The 16,930-nt window shown below is 45.9% G+C and overlaps 1 protein-coding gene across 2 annotated transcripts in view; it reads right to left on the reverse strand.

The window, feature by feature from the left end:
- Positions 1-16,930, reverse strand: part of TBC1D22B (TBC1 domain family member 22B) — a 42,603-nt gene that overhangs the window by 21,937 nt on the left and 3,736 nt on the right. For both annotated transcript variants that reach the window (XM_068114058.2, XM_068114059.2), the window contains 6 exons: positions 11,229-11,432; positions 10,970-11,040; positions 10,736-10,864; positions 10,501-10,566; positions 9,768-9,882; positions 8,747-8,853 (listed from right to left, as the gene is read on the reverse strand). In XM_068114058.2, the coding sequence (XP_067970159.1) occupies positions 8,747-8,853; positions 9,768-9,882; positions 10,501-10,566; positions 10,736-10,864; positions 10,970-11,040; positions 11,229-11,432 (692 nt within the window). The remainder of the gene's footprint in view (positions 1-8,746; positions 8,854-9,767; positions 9,883-10,500; positions 10,567-10,735; positions 10,865-10,969; positions 11,041-11,228; positions 11,433-16,930) is intronic.

The raw sequence follows: 16,930 nt of genomic DNA on the forward strand, positions 1-16,930 counted from the left end.
TATTATACGGGACACATTTGATTAGATTTTGGGAGCAATCGGGTCAAAGGTCAAGGTCAAGGTCACGAAAAGGTCAAAATCGTATTTTTACCATAGCGCGGTCAATTTTTATCCAATTGGCATGCAACTAATGCCAAAATGTTCAGAATTCAATGCCCGATCTTGTGATATACGACATGACCCAGTGAAGACATTACCCTTGTTAGCGGTTGGGGGTCAAAGGTCAGGGGGGTCACGACCTTGCAAAATGTGCGTTTTTTGTCATAACTCGGTCAATTCTTATCCGATTTGCATGAAATCAGCACCAAACTGTTCACTGTTCTGTTCCCTACACTCCCATGCCAAGTACAGAACAGTAGCTGCGGCGAAGGTATGCGCTCTACCGAGTGCCCGTTCTAGTTCAAGATATTTCTCTCACAAGGTTCAGACATATATATGGTGGCGGCCATCTTGGATTTTGACGTGGCGACCCAATTTTTAATAGCGTTCTTCCTTATGCCGAGATACACCCACACACCAAATTAGAAGTTGGTACTTCGCTTATTTTTCAAGATATCCATCTCACAAGGTTCAGAATATACATGGCGGCGGCCATCTTGCATGTTGACGTGGCGACCCAATTTTCAATAGCGTTCTTCCTTATGCATAGATACACCCACACACCAGATTAGAAGTTGGTACATCGCTTATTGTTCGAGATATTTCGCTCACAAGTTTCAGGAATATATATGGTGGCGGCCATCTTGGATTTTGACGTGGCGCCCGAATTTTCAATAGCGTTCGTCCTTATGCCGAGATACACCCACACACCAGATTAGACGTTAGTACTTCGCTTATTTTTCAAGATATTCATCTCACAAGGTTCAGACATACATGGCGGCGGCCATATTGGATTTTGACGTGGCGACCCAATTTTCAATAGCGTTCTTCCTTATGCCTAGATACACCCACACACCAGATTAGAAGTTGGTACTTCGCTTATTTTTCAAGATATGCAGGTTACAATGTTCGGACATACATGGCATCAGACATCTTGGATTTTGACGTGGCGACCCAATTTTAAACAGCGTTCTTGCTTGTGCCTAGATACACCCACACACCAGATTAGAAGTTGGTACTTCGCTTATTTTTCAAGATATTTCGCTCACAAGGTTCAGACATATATATGGTGGCAGCCATCTTGGATTTTGACGTGGCTACCCAATTTTCAATCGATTTCTTCTTAATGCCGAGATACACCCACACACCAAATTAGAAGTTGGTACTTTGCTTATTTTTCAAGATATTCATCTCACAAGTTTCAGACATAAATGGCGGCGGCCATCTTGGCTTTTGACGTGGCGGCCTGATTTTAAACAGCGTTCTTCCTTGTGCCTAGATACACCCACACACCAGATTAGACATCGGTACTTCGCTTATTTTTCGAGATATTTCGCTCACAAGTTTCAGACATATATATGGTGGTGGCCATCTTGGACTTTGACGTGGCGACCCAATTTTCAATAGCCTTCGTCCTTATGCCGAGATACACCCACACACCAAATTAGAAGTTGGTACTTCGCTTATTTTTCAAGATATTCATCTCACAAGGTTCAGACATACATGGCGGCGGCCATCTTGGATCTTGACGTGGCGACCCAATTTTCAATAGCGTTCTTCCTTATGGCGAGATACACCCACACACCAAATTAGAAGTTGGTACTTCGCTTATTTTTCAAGATATGCAGGTTACAAGGTTCAGACATACATGGCATCAGACGTACATGGCGGCGGCCATCTTGGATTTTGACGTGGGTTGCACCCACACACCAAATTCGAATGCGGTCCTTCGCTTACGCACGCACACACGCCCGCACGGACGGACGGACGGACGGACACACAGACGGAGGGGAAAGCCATAGTCCCCCTTTCGCTCGGCTGAGCGGCGGGGGACAAAAAGGGGTGAAGAATGGGTTAACGGGGCTAGAACACAAGATGGAAGACAAATTGCAGGAAATAGGGGAGCAATCCGCCCGGGAAATCAAACAGATGGGGAACCAGATAGAGGAGGTGAAAATTGGGTTGGAAGGTAAAATGGATGCTCAGAGGGATGAATTGGAACAGATGAGGGCGGCATCTACTAAATAAATGGAGGAGATGGGGGAGGAGATAAGGCGAGGTGTGGGCGAGGATGTCTCTGGGGTACGCGAGGAGGTAAAGCGAGGTGAGAAGCGTATGGAGAAAGAGGTGAAAAATGGGACGGCAAAGTTACAAGGTGACATAGAGGAGTTGACGCAGGGGGTGGGACAGCTGACAGTGTGACAAAGGGAGTTGAAGGAACAGGTACAAAAGAATACGGCTGTGATCGAGGGGTTGAAGGCGACCCAGAAGGAAATAAAGAGGGAGGCAGCCGTCATTAAGAAGGAGTGTCAGACGGTGCATAAGGGACTAACAGCAAGGTTGGACGAGGTGACAGAGGCAATGCAGACGAAAGAACGGGAGGTGAGGACGCACATAGAGACAGTCAAGGTGGCATTAGAGGAAGAAATTGAGGAGGCGCACCGGGAAATGAAGGAGGTAAAGGAAAAATTAGAGGAAGTGGAAGAGGGGGTGAGTGAAATTAAGAAGAGACGGAGGGAAACTAAGAAGGAGATAAGGGAGGAAGTGATGGAGTATGTGCAAGGTCTGTGCTTAAATCATGATGATGTGCTTGCTAACCAAATAAAGAGTTTGCAGGTGGCGGAGGAGGTGCGACGACGAGGTGCCGAGGTGAGTGGCGATATACTCGGAAATGTACATGGTGTGAGGGGAGATTTCGTCGGCTTTGGGGTTGGTTTGGACCCGGGTGTTCGTGAGAGGTCGCTGGTGAAGTGTGCGACAGGTACAGAGTGTGAAGGAGGAGGTGTGCGAGGAGGTCCGACTATGGGGTGTGTGAGGAAAAAGTGCACGCCGAGGAGTGAGTGTGCTGTCGGGAGTGAGTTGGTCGTAGCGCAAGTGCGGGAGGAGCACATTGAAGCGCGTGATGGGGAGTGTTACAGGGGATGTAACGAAGGAGTGCACACCTGTGGTGAGTGTTACGGAGGACGTGACGGGAGAATGTGCATGAGAGAGGCGGATAACAGAGGAGTGCGTGAGTACAGAGTGCGCTGTCGAGAGTAAGGGTGAATGCGCGACCGAGTGGGGTGGCGAGAGTAGTGCGAGTGACACGGAGCGTGAGTTGGTTGTGGCAGGTGAGAGAGAATGTACACCTGGAATGGAAGAATGCACACCTGAGATGGTCGAGCGCGTGTGGGAATGCACACTGGAGTTAGTAGTCAAGCACGTGATTGGGTGTGCAAGTGAGTGCACACCCGTGGTTGTCACAGAGGAGGTGACCGAGGAGGGGGCGCAAAGAGGTGTGTTGGTGAGGTGTACGAACGACGAGTGTGTGCCAAGGTGTGCGGTGGTCCGGTGTGTGACGAAGTCTATGAGTGAACCTGGAGGGTGTGTCAGGGAAGGTGCAATGACAGAGAGCATGGAGACAGCTGGATGTGTGAGCAAGGAACGGGCTGCGGGGTGTAAGCATGCAAGTGGAGCATCGACGGTAACCGGGTTAACGGTTAGATCGACTTATAGCCGAAGCGAGCCCTCAGTGCGTGCCAGGCTTCGTGTGCAGCGGGAACCAGCGGGGATCGTAACCGCAGCGGTTTCGAAAGAAGAGCCGTGCGGGATCCACGCCGGGCCGAGCTCTGAACGGTCGCGTCCGTGCTCCGCTCAGCGGAGCGGGCGGCCCGGTAGGAAGGGTCGGCACGGCGACCCTTTGTGGTTGAGGCGTTCCAGCAGGGCGAGATCGGGTCTTCAGGCGGGAGACCGAAAGGCTCCGCGCCGAGGTGGACCTTGGGATCTCGGCCTGAGCGAACCCCCTTCCCTGCACCGAATGCCGGACGGATCCAACCACCGGCAACAAACCACCCGCATTCATGGCTCGACTTGGCGAAGCCAGGTTCTGAGCATGAATTGGCGCACCGAGAGGCTCAAGTGAGTAGACGTGTGATGATGATAGTGTTTTGGACCCGAAATTGAAAAACAAAATTTGATGATTGGCAGATTGATGATTGGTAGAATGATTGGCAGATTGGAATTTATTTTGATTGGCTGGAATTTGATGTGCCAAATTGGTAGTGAGAGATGCCCAATGTGGTGGGATGGCAACTCTGCCATCCCTCACAACGGGGGGCAAAGGAGCAATAGTTCTATGGGGTTTGGCAGTGAAAACTAGCCCGGGAGGGTTAGGATAATGATAGGGATCTATGGAAGATGACCATAGGTAACGGTAAGTTTAGGTAGCAACAGTGGACAGGTAGTCGGGGCCATAGAGAGGGTAGTTGGATGATAATGACGTGGTATGTGCTTAGTTTAAAGGGAAGACGGGGAGCACCAGGTTAGCGGGAAACCAGGTAGATCAGATGATGCCGTGTGTGTGAGTATTGATATTGAGCAAATGGGCCTGGGAGGAAGGAGGGTGCAGGTGGCACCAGGTGTGATTGCACAGGTGTGCAAGTGAACAGGTGTATGGAGCAGTGTATGAGTGAGTAATGGTGATTGAGTGTTGTGTTGACCAAATGGTCCTGGGAGGAAGGAGGGTGCAGGAAGCACCAGGAGTGATTGCACAGGTGTGCAACTGAACAGGTGTATGGAGTATGGAATATATGGAATATGGGATGGATGGTATGGAGTGAGTATGGTGGAAACTGTGGAGTGGAGTGGATGGTGCGAAGGTGTGAATGGGGGAAGAGTGGACCCCTATCACGAATACCCGGGGAGGGTAGTGTAAGTGTTAGGTACAGGGTACAGGTAAATTGTGGTTGGATATTGGCATCTGTGGTGCGTGGTGGAAGAATGATGGTTGGATGGGTGCATTAGTGTAGTGGAAATGGCTGGGCGTGTAGCCTGTTAGTGTGTGTAGTTGGTTGAGCACTCCGCCACTGTTAGGGTGTGGGCCAGGTGAGGCCGCAGGTGGGCTCTGGGAGCCGGTAGAGTTGTTGTGGATGGGGCCCGAGGATCCGGAGGACGGATCCGGGTAGCCCAGTGCCAGAGAGGGCACCGAGTGGGGTAAGCGCCAAGGAGGGCCTTCCCCAGTTAGATAGGTTAGGTCAAGGAGCAGGTAAGCTCGGAGGCAACTGCAGTGGTGGAGGTGTGCAGGTGGGTAGACCTGCTGGGAGAGCTACACGACTCAGCCCGGAAATTGTGCAAGGGCACAGGGAGTTGAACCGGGGGAGTGAGACCCCAAATTGATGAAGCACCACAGTTTGGTCAATGGGAATTTGGTTCTTAAAACCGCATAGAGTAAGAAGGCTAATGGTTTGGCAGGGAAAGACCCCGGGTAGTGTAAAGTGTGTTAATGGCATTTAGAAGGTAGTTAGGATTGAAGTCGCCTCGCACCATCTACATCCACTCACCTGAGGTGACATAACTCCACACCATGCCATGTTTTTATTATTTTGGTTGCAAATGTTTGGATTGTGAGATGCATCATGACGTGGGTGTGACATTGTGCTTTGTGTTCCATCTCTCCCTCCTTATGAGGATTGATGATGAATTGGTGATGACAAATTTTGGTTAGAGGGATTGTGGGGACGAATTTGGTATAGGGGAAATATAGGGAAGACGAGACAGTAGTGACGAATTTGTAAATGTGTAGATTTCTGTACATATGGGGTAAGGGCAAGGGTAGAGTAGGTAACAGGGCTCGCTCACCTGTCTTCTCTTCTCCCCCCCCCCCCCCCCCTTGTCTCCCACCCGAGGACTGTGCACCACTGGGCGCCGAGGGGAGCGTGCGGGAGTCCGCCATTGTGTGCCCGAAACTCCCGCAACCAGCTGTCTGCATCGATGCACCACTTATGGACCACATGTCTGTGGCTGAGCACCACTGATGGACCCCATGGGTTGGGGCGTGGCCCCTCTGCTGGAACCGGCCATGATGGCCCGAGATCTTGCTGGCGGACCTTGGTCACAGGGCACCTATGTCACACAGGTGAACCACCCCAAGTCGGCCCTGTGGGGCATAAATAAATAAAAAATGGATGCATTGTGTGCCTTTTTATTCATCCAAATAGGCCGCCAGTAAGAAGATGAAGAAAGACAACATCAGGAAGAGCATTAGGCAGCAGAGGGAGCCGAAGAGCAAGACCACCAAGGGTTTGTTGGTTTATTTTTATTATTGAACTGTGGTGACTGTGCACCGATTGGTGCTTGATGGTGCTTTCTGGTGCGTCGATGCAGCACAGGCTGTCTCCCCCCCACCCCAAAGAACAATCACAGGTCCTGGGTTGCGTTTTGTAAATACAAGTAACGTTAACTGTAAATAATGCTCCCCCATCGTTCATGTTGTAGTTTGAAGACAATTCTGCAATTCGGTTAGCTGTGGGCGTAAATCTGTTAGGCAGGGTGCAATGGAGCAGCGGGACATAGTTATTTATGTTTTAAAACTGTAACACTCAGGGTTAGGTTAAATGTAGAGGGAACTACACCTATGTGCCACACTAAAGGTAAAAGTAATAGGCCCGGGACGTGCCTAAGAGGAGGAGGGTGCAGTGTTATGGATTTGGGAATTGTGTTTTTTTGTGTTGTTGAAAAATTTCACCCTCCTTCCTCCATTTGTTGTGTATAAAGGTCAAAGGTTGTTCCCGTTAGTTATTCCATATACCACACGTAGCAAATCATAGATTTCCTCCTTGTTCAGTAGTTATCTCCTTATTATGCGTATTAGATTAAGGCTGTGTCTTCCATTAATTAACACTCCATTGCACCGAATTCAAATAGGGTAGATTCCCTTCACATTCCCCTTTCGTCAATTGCCAACTGCATTGAGCGGTTTGCTGCATTCTGCTGCTGCTGTGGAGTGGTGGTTTTTCGCGGCAAGACTCCATTAGCCACGAGGTCATCTCGGAGCAGACGGTGGGAGGAGTCGGCCCAGCGCCGGGAACAGGGCGTGGCCTTGCCAACGCCTCCTCTAAGGGCGGGATCGGTGAGCCCTCGCGACCAATCAGGGCCGAGGCGAGCTCACCGATGGGCGTGTCCTGGAGGCTGGCGGCTTGATCGCCCGAGGCGTTATATAAGCGCGCGCGAAAGCTTTCAGACGAGAACAAGTTGATTACCCGGAGAGTCCTGAGAGTTGCGTCAGAGAAACGGCAGAGAGACAGCAAGCCTTTGAGAGAGAGAGAGAGAACCCGTCACGCAAGGCCCCCACATCAGATGCGGCACACCACAGCAGCTTGAACCGACGGAGCTTGGGAACCACTGCAGTTTTGGACCACGGCAGCTTTGAGCGGTGACGGCAGTTGCAGCTTCCAAGGATCGCCGTACGAGAGACGGTTGAGGAGAGCCGGCGGCTGCCCAACTCGAGCCGCGATCATCCCAACCACCCGGACCCTTCCCGCCATTCGTTCCTGCCATAATCCCCCGTGTAAGTCTGATTGTTCGTCCGTCTTCTGTGTTGTCCTGGGGTTTAAGTAAGACTGTTGATAGGTAAGCTAGTTTCACTGTGTCCTTCTGGTCCGTCCCTCTTTCTGTCTTTATTTTCTTATTCTTCCTTCTTCCTTTGTTTCTTTCATTGTGTAAATAGATACAAATAAATCATAGTCGTATTTCCAACCTTTTGCCTTCGTCTTCCTCTTCTTCACATCCGTCGTCTTTGTCTTTTCCCCATTGAAAACCTGTGGCACGATTTGGCCAACGTTCAAGGATCGGGTCTAGTTTCTGTTAATAGTTCGTGCCGCGGTTGCTAAAACCGCTCGGCAATTAACATCTGTCCGCGGTACGAACGGGGCTGTGCCACCGGCCTTTCCGGAGGTCGCTGTGCAGCGTCAGGGACCACGTCGGTCAGTTATAGAAGAGGGGATTAATCCCCCCTCTAAGGGGAACCGAGGCCGACGTTGGGTTCCGTAACAATATATATATATATATATATATATATATATATATATATATATATATATATATATATATATATATATATATATATATATATATATATAATTTAATTTTAAAGCAAAAACTATGGCACTTAGGTGGAATTTGTTTTGAAAGCCATTAACTAGACCTATTGGCCGATGTATATTCAAAGTTTCAGCTAATTTCAATGTATAGTCGTTGAAATATGAGCGCCAAAACATTTTGGGCGGACGGACGGACGGAGACAAACATGATTTCGAGGGTTTTCTAAATAAAACTCAAAAATGCATAAACGGACGTTGCTGAAATTTCGAACATATTACCTCAACGTACAAAGCATTTACTTTTCAGATCTGGCCTATCATTGGGATACAAAACAAACTGTTCAGGCTGGTGGAGATATGCTCTCTACCAAGTGTCCTTCAAATTAGTATTGTTTCTTTGTCTATAACCACACCAGTGTGAATCAACCATTCACGCCAACCGGTCCAACAACACCAATCAATGATGTACTATAAAAAAGGCATAAAATCCTGCTTTGGATAAGAGAACAAAGCTCACCTCTTAACATCCTGTACCATCTGAAGGAAATACAGTACACTATCCTCCACAGTACACCAAACTTTATCCTCACAAGATCCTCAGAGCCACTTGACAATGGAGACAAATCAGTTGCATGTGTTTTTATTCATGTCATGAAAAATGACACCATGTTGTGGTTATTGGGAGAGAGCACACACGTTTAAGGACCAAATGGCTGTAGGCCATCACAAATAAATATATGGTTTCTAGATCTCTGTTGGGCATGGAACACCTTTATCTGCAACAGGCTTACCTGGATACCGTCAAGAAGTTTACTCATGCACCAGTAGCTGTCTGCCTCAATCCCCCTATTCACCTCTGCGGGAAGCAGGGACACGTCGTAGCTTTCCACATCCTCTTCTGCAATAAATACGGAGAGAGAAGGGATAAATTAGCGGCTGTAACGAATGGGAGGCAGGAAATGTAAAAAAAGCAGAGGATTCATTAGCTTAGGGGGGGGGGGGGGGGGTAATAAATTGTATCCAGTGTAGTTTTAAGATGTAATAGTCAAATCAAATCTGAATTCCAGAGGTGGGTATACAAAAGTCATAAAGCGTGGTTCTAATGGCCTATTCCTGCCCAAGGTCTGAGTTGGAAAGGTTTCCAGTAAGTCCGAAGCATAATACACCAAAACCATTAATTTCTAACCAATAGCACAATTGACTGATGAAATTGATTGGATAAGGCCATTAGAGGAAAATATGATTAAAGAGGAGGAAGGGGAGGGGGGGGAGCGGTGGGTAGGGGGGGGGGGGGAGCGGTGGGTAGGGGGGGGGGGGGGGAGGGTATTAAATCACATCAAACATTAATACGAAGAATATGGTTTAGAATATGGTTTATTTACAAAGAATATGGTTTATATGAGGATATCATTTATTGTTCCTGATGGATGAATAACTGGCGACGAAACCAAGTGGTAGTTGTGTGTCTACAAAATGCAGTCAACCGTGTCTTGGGTAATTTATCGGCTGCATCTCTAAATTTGTCTATCAGGTTGCTCTCCTAATTACTGTGGTGCAGAGTGCATGACGGACAGCAAAAATTAGAAAAGTTAGTGGCCAAACAGTATCTGTAATCAAAGATTAAAGCTGGAAATGCAGTTAATCAGGAATCGAGAGGCAGAAGAAGCTTCCACCCCACCCACCCCCACTTTTTGTGTTCTGAGCCAACAAATACTTATTCAGGTTTGGCCAGGTTATGAATAAAATATACAAATCAAAACTTTCAAAACCAATCAACATGATGCTTTATCTTCTCCTCCTCTTGCTCCTCACCAGCATGCTCAGACAGGAAGACTACAAAGAAGGGCGTCACCAGGTCATTGATTCCCTGAACATAGCCACTGGCCGGGTGCCGAATTGCCCAGATGAACAGAATCCGTTCAAATATCTGGGAGAGAAAACGGTTTAAAAAAGCATGTTTGGTCTTTAAAAAAAAAAATTTTTTTTATAACAACACAATTCACATTGAATGGATTCAGAAAGGTGCATGGAGAGAATTATATCAATCAGTATTATTATCATTGTCATAATAATTATTATCCCAATGCTTCTTTCTCTCTCTGCCTCTCTTCCTCCCTCCCCCTCTGTTCCCCATGCACGTTTTCATCTTTAGAGCCACTAACTCCAGTCAGGATACAGTCCATACAACTTTGTGCGGGGAAATAAATGGACTACGTGGCCGTGGCCTCAGATTCCGCTTTGAGGCCGCAAATTGAGGCAAAAGTGGCCAACATAGCAATTTTTGGCAAAAAGAACGACCAATTGGTCTCAAATTGAAAAGGTCGGATTTTTTGAGTGCACCACAATTAACCATTTAAAGTCCAAGAAATAATTTAAATTGATAGATTAACATAAACTTTTCCAGTCAATGGGGACAGGTACGTTTGCTATTTCCACCAAGACAAACCTCACAAGGATGCACATTGCACAGCACACTCCATTCTTAAGATAGAGATCATGGGGGTAGAGGGCGTGTATATAAAAAAGTAAAGGTCAAAAATCTCACCTCCTGCACTGCAGGCTGCTGGAACAGAGGTATGAGAGGGTTAGTTCGTGGAATGTCAATGTGAATCTGTGGACATGAAGGACATGGCTCATGTAAACTGAGATTTAGATTTTTTTATTTTTTTGAAACAAAATTGACATCCTCAGTCAATGAGCAAAAAACTTCCCAATACAAATGCACAATTTTAAACACAAGATACATCTTGATGGCGATCTTGGCTGCTCGAGCCATGTACCTGACGGTAGGTGTCCTGGTGGTGGTCATCATTCCGTGAGCCATAGTACTGGTCCACAAAGGCAAAGTATTCTTGCCGCTTATGATGCAATGTTGGTTCACGTCGCTCCATGTTTGCTGGCAGGTAACCCTGGTTTGCAAGTATAATCAAGATGGGAAGAAAGCCAATTCCCTTGCATTTCCATGATGTTGTAGATGTGTGTCACAGAGCAGCATCATTTTATGTAGCACGTACCGAAAGAAGGCGCCACGTGATTGGACGAACTGCCTTCGGAATGCCTGACCAGCTACACTTCCGCAATTCATCTGCATACATGGAAGAACCACTATTTTAACCATGACCAGTTCAAGCATGTGAAACGTAAACCTAAATGAAAATCTGACACATCAAGTGAGGAATATTTTGCACAATGACCTACTTGATGAGAGAGTTGTTATTTTGGAGAGTTGCACGTTGAGCAATCATGCGCTACGGCTGAGCATGCTATTCTTACCAAGGTCCATATTCGGGGATGTGAGGAGGTCATGGAAACGAGAGAGACGTGCAGCGTCTCTGCCCCATGAAGGCGCCCCACTAGTGTTCTGATCTGCAAAGCGTGCTACCAGTGGCAGGAGGTGACGATGGGGCATTGGAGCTGGGGGATTCACACTCGGGAGTGTCAGCGACTGCTGCCGAGGCAAGGAAGCACACTTGCTACCTGAAAGCCAGGGAGGTAAAATGACAACCAGTGGATAGTCTAACGGGCAAAACGACAAGAGCAGGACATGAGCAAACTACAAGACCAACAAAAGATCTAATAATGTTCCGAGAACTATTTTATTCCAAAATATTATTCCTTTTGATGTAATAAATACAAGGAACTTGAACACAGGTCATCTGGCCCATCTTGTCTTCTACCTATCAACAACATAGCAATACAAACTACTGGGGGAAGGGAGTTGAGGAGAACAGTGTGACAGGAACAGATACATCACCATCATGGATGGTTCTTTGTATACAATGTTGAGGCACGTGGAGGAGCTAGAACAGAATGGATCAGGACATAACAGAACGAAAGAAAACAGTATAAAGAGAGGTGGAAAACACCAACCGCAGGGATGAGGGACAAGATAGAGAGGGACGTGGGGAAATAAGGGATGTGGGAAAGAATGAGGGGTAGGGAAGGACACATGGGGGGTGAATAAGATGGATACAGAAGCAAACTCTCAGGATGGAAAAACTGGAAACTTGGAAAAAGGTGGGTTTAGGGTGGGTTAATGGGAGTAGAAAAGATCATCGTTTTGGATGGGAGATGATCTAAGATGGAGGTGAACAGTTGTCTTAAAGACTGGAGGGAAGAATGAGATTGAAGATAGTGAGGGAGTTTGTTCCAGAAGAGGGGAAAAAAGAAGAACGAATGAGTGGAGGTGAGTCGTGATTCTGCTTTGTGGGAGTTTCACCAGAAGGTGATTGCTGGTGGACAGCATGCGAGCCCTGCGGAAACCTGTGGGGGACAAAGCATGGAAAGGGCAGGCAGAGGTTGCAAGACGAGAAAGGACATGGTAGAAGACAGAAAGGCAATAGACCATTGTTTTATTATTTTCGGGGTGTGTGGATAGGAGGGAGTGGAATTAAGACGTTCATTATTCATTGGGTGAAGAATCAATAACCACCGACGGTACATTCACCTTATAATGATATTCTCTCACAGAAATCCCAATCACTGCACATGTACACAATCACTCATCCATACAAAATTCATGTACACAATCACCCATCCATACAAAAGTCATGTAAACAATCACTGCACATGTACACAATCACTCATCCATACAAAATTCATGTACACAATCACCCATCCATACAAAAGTCATGTACACAATCACCCATCCATACAAAAGTCATGTACAAAATCACTCATCCATACAAAAGTTCTGTACACAAATCCCCATCCATAACCAAGTTATGTACACAATCATCGATCCATACCTAAGTCATGTACACAATCAGTGATCCATACCCAAGTCATGTACACAATCAGCGATCCATACCCAAGTCATGTACACAATCAGCGATCCATACCCAAGTCATGTGCACAATCATCGATCCACACCCAAGTCATGTACACAATCATCGATCCACACCCAAGTCATGACACAATCAGCGATCCATACCCAAGTCATGTACACAATCATCGATCCATACCCAAGTCATGTACACAATCATCGATCCACACCCAAGTCATGACACAATCAGTGATCCATACCCAAGTCATGTACAAAATCCCCCATTCATAACCAAGTCATGTACACAATCCCCATCCATACCCAAGTTATGTACACAATCTCCCATCCACACGGAAGTCATGTACACAATCCCCCATCCATAACCAAGTCATGTACACAATCACCCATCCAAACCCAAGTCATGTACACAATCAGTGATCTATACCCAAGTCATGTACACAATCATCGATCCATATTCAAGTCATGTACACAATCAGCGATCCATACCCAAGTCATGTACACAATCATCGATCTATACCCAAGTCATATACACAATGCCCATCCATACACAAGTCATGTACACAATGCCCATTCATACCCAAGTTATGTACACAATCATTGATCCATACCCAAGTCATGTACACAATCAGTGATCAATATTCAAGTCATGTACACAATCATCGATCCATAGCCAAGTCATGTACACAATGCCCATCCATACGCAAGTTATGTACACAATCCCCCATCCATACCCAAGTCATGTACACAATCATTGATCCATACCCAAGTCATGTACACAATCAGTGATCAATATTCAAATCATGGACACAATCAGTGATCAATATTCAAGTCATGTGCACAATCATCGATCCATACCCAAGTCATGTACACAATCAGTGATCAATATTCAAATCATGTACACAATCAGTGATCAATATTCAAGTCATGTACACAATCATTGATCCATACCCAAGTCATGTACACAAGCAGTGATCAATATTCAAATCATGTACACAATCAGTGATCAATATTCAAATCATGGACACAATCAGTGATCAATATTCAAGTCATGTGCACAATCATCGATCCATACCCAAGTCATGTACACAATCAGTGATCCATAACCAAGTAATGTACACAATCAGTGATCAATATTCAAGTCATGTACACAATCAGTGATCAATATTCAAGTCATGTACACAATCAGCGATCCATACCCAAGTCATGTACACAATCAGCGATCCATACCCAAGTCATGTACACAATCAGCGATCCATACCCAAGTCATGTGCACAATCATCGATCCATACTCAAGTCATGTACACAATCAGCGATCCATACCCAGGGTCATGTACACAATCATCGATCTATACCCAAGTCATACACACAATGCCCATCCATACCCAAGTCATGTACACAATGCCCATCCATACCCAAGTTATGTACACAATCCCCCATCCATACCCAAGTCATGGACACAATCATCGATCCATACCCAAGTCATGTACACAATCCCCCATCCATACCCAAGTCATGTACACAATCATTGATCCATACCCAAGTCATGTACACAATCAGTGATCAATATTCAAGTCATGTACACAATCAGTGATCAATATTCAAGTCATGTGCACAATCATCGATCCATAACCAAGTAATGCACACAATCAGTGATCAATATTCAAGTCATGTACACAATCAGTGATCAATATTCAAGTCATCTGCACAATCATCGATCCATACCCAAGTCATGTACACAATCATCGATCCATACCCAAGTCATGTACACAATCAGCGATCCATACCCAAGTCATGTGCACAATCATCGATCCATACCCAAGTCATGTACACAATCAGTGATCCATAACCAAGTAATGCACACAATCAGTGATCAATATTCAAGTCATGTACACAATCAGTGATCAATATTCAAGTCATCTGCACAATCATCGATCCATACCCAAGTCATGTACACAATCAGCGATCCATAACCAAGTAATGCACACAATCAGTGATCCATAACCAAGTAATGTACACAATCAGCGATCCATAACCAAGTAATGCACACAATCAGTGATCCATAACCAAGTAATGCACACAATCAGTGATCCATAACCAAGTCATGTACACAATCAGTGATCAATATTCAAGTCATCTGCACAATCATCGATCCATACCCAAGTCATGTACACAATCAGCGATCCATACCCAAGTCATCTGCACAATCATCGATCCATACCCAAGTCATGTACACAATCAGTGATCCATAACCAAGTAATGCACACAATCAGTGATCCATAACCAAGTCATGTACACAATCAGTGATCAATATTCAAGTCATCTGCACAATCAGCGATCCATACCCAAGTCATGTGCACAATCATCGATCCATACCCAAGTCATGTACACAATCAGTGATCCATACCCAAGTCATGTACACAATCAGTGATCCATACCCAAGTCATGTACACAATCATCGATCCATACCCAAGTCATGTACACAATCAGTGATCCATACCCAAGTCATGTACACAATCAGTGATCCATACCCAAGTCATGTACACAATCATCGATCCATACCCAAGTCATGTACACAATCAGTGATCCATACCCAAGTCATGTACACAATCAGTGATCCATACCCAAGTCATGTACACAATCAGCGATCCATACCCAAGTCATGTACACAATCAGCGATCCATACCCAAGTCATGTGCACAATCATCGATCCATACCCAAGTCATGTGCAGAATCAGCGATCCATACCCAAGTCATGTACACAATCAGCGATCCATACCCAAGTCATGTGCACAATCAGCGATCCATACCCAAGTCATGTACACAATCAGCGATCCATACCCAAGTCATGTGCACAATCATCGATCCATACCCAAGTCATGTGCACAATCAGCGATCCATACCCAAGTCATGTGCACAATCATCGATCCATAACCAAGTCATGTACACAATCATCGATCTATACCCAAGTCATATACACAATGCCCATCCATACCCAAGTCATGTACACAATGCCCATCCATACCCAAGTCATGGACACAATCAGTGATCCATACCCAAGTCATGTACACAATCACCCTTCTATACCTAAGTTGTTTACCAGTCTTGCCAGTATCAATGTGCCCCTCTTTATTTTCAGTACCTATCTTATTCCAATATCAACCAAGCTACTGTTTATGTTGCCACTACCTCTCCAATGAGACCATTCCTTGCATTAACTACTCCAAATGAAAGACCACCCACCTCCCCACACCTTACGACCCCAACCCAACCAGTCTTTATTCCCTGCTCCTGTCATTGTCCATTCTGTTAAAAATAAACTTTTCTGCCTGTTCCCATCATTATCTAAAATATCCCCATCAGATCACCTTTTGCAACTGCTGGGTGACAATTCAATTGCATGTTGGGATATACCCTTGCAATACACACAAAACTAGACTATCAACCTCACTGAGTGACACGTGGCTACAAATCTAAACGTTAATAACCCTGACTGGCTGGTTTCATCACAGCCAGTGGGGGCGAGCAATGTCGTAGTCCAGGAATCTCACTTACAAACTCAGAAATGCAGCTACAGCAAAGCACATGAACAATTGATAGAAAACAAAAACACACAACATCGACAAGGACACTGCATCGCCATAAAGACAGGAAATACTAGAGTCGATCCACGAATAGCGAATGCCTCACGGTTTGGTCTTTTAAGAATAAACTGTGAACAAAACATCCCATATTTGTTTCAAAATTTTTCCACTCATGGCAACATTTTTAAAATCCAGACACGTACGGCACAAGGCACACGTACGTACCTGAATGCTTAACCCCGCTTTTCGCTTTGCGAGAGCAGGGTAATGACACTCTAACTAACTGCTGACCACCTGACCCTCTGCACGGTATAGTCCAAGATCCATTCTTATTCCATGTGCAGCAAAACGAGGGCCCTTTTTACCTCCGCCACCAAATGTGAATGGAGGTGATGTTTTCACCCTTGTCTGTCTGTTTTTGAACAGGAAATCTCAAAAAGTTGTGGATGGATTTGGATGAAATTTTGTGGACAGGTTGGGTGTGTGACAAGGATAAATTGATCAGATGTTGGTTCAGATCCGAATCCAGATGCGACCCATCAGTGGGTTATAAAACGTAAATTGTTCAGCTTGGCGGAGGTATGCTCTGTACACCGAGTGCCGTTCTC

The sequence above is a fragment of the Myxine glutinosa genome, chromosome 4 (assembly GCF_964187855.1).
Source record: "Myxine glutinosa chromosome 4, kmMyxGlut1.1, whole genome shotgun sequence".
Taxonomy (NCBI): domain Eukaryota; kingdom Metazoa; phylum Chordata; class Myxini; order Myxiniformes; family Myxinidae; genus Myxine; species Myxine glutinosa.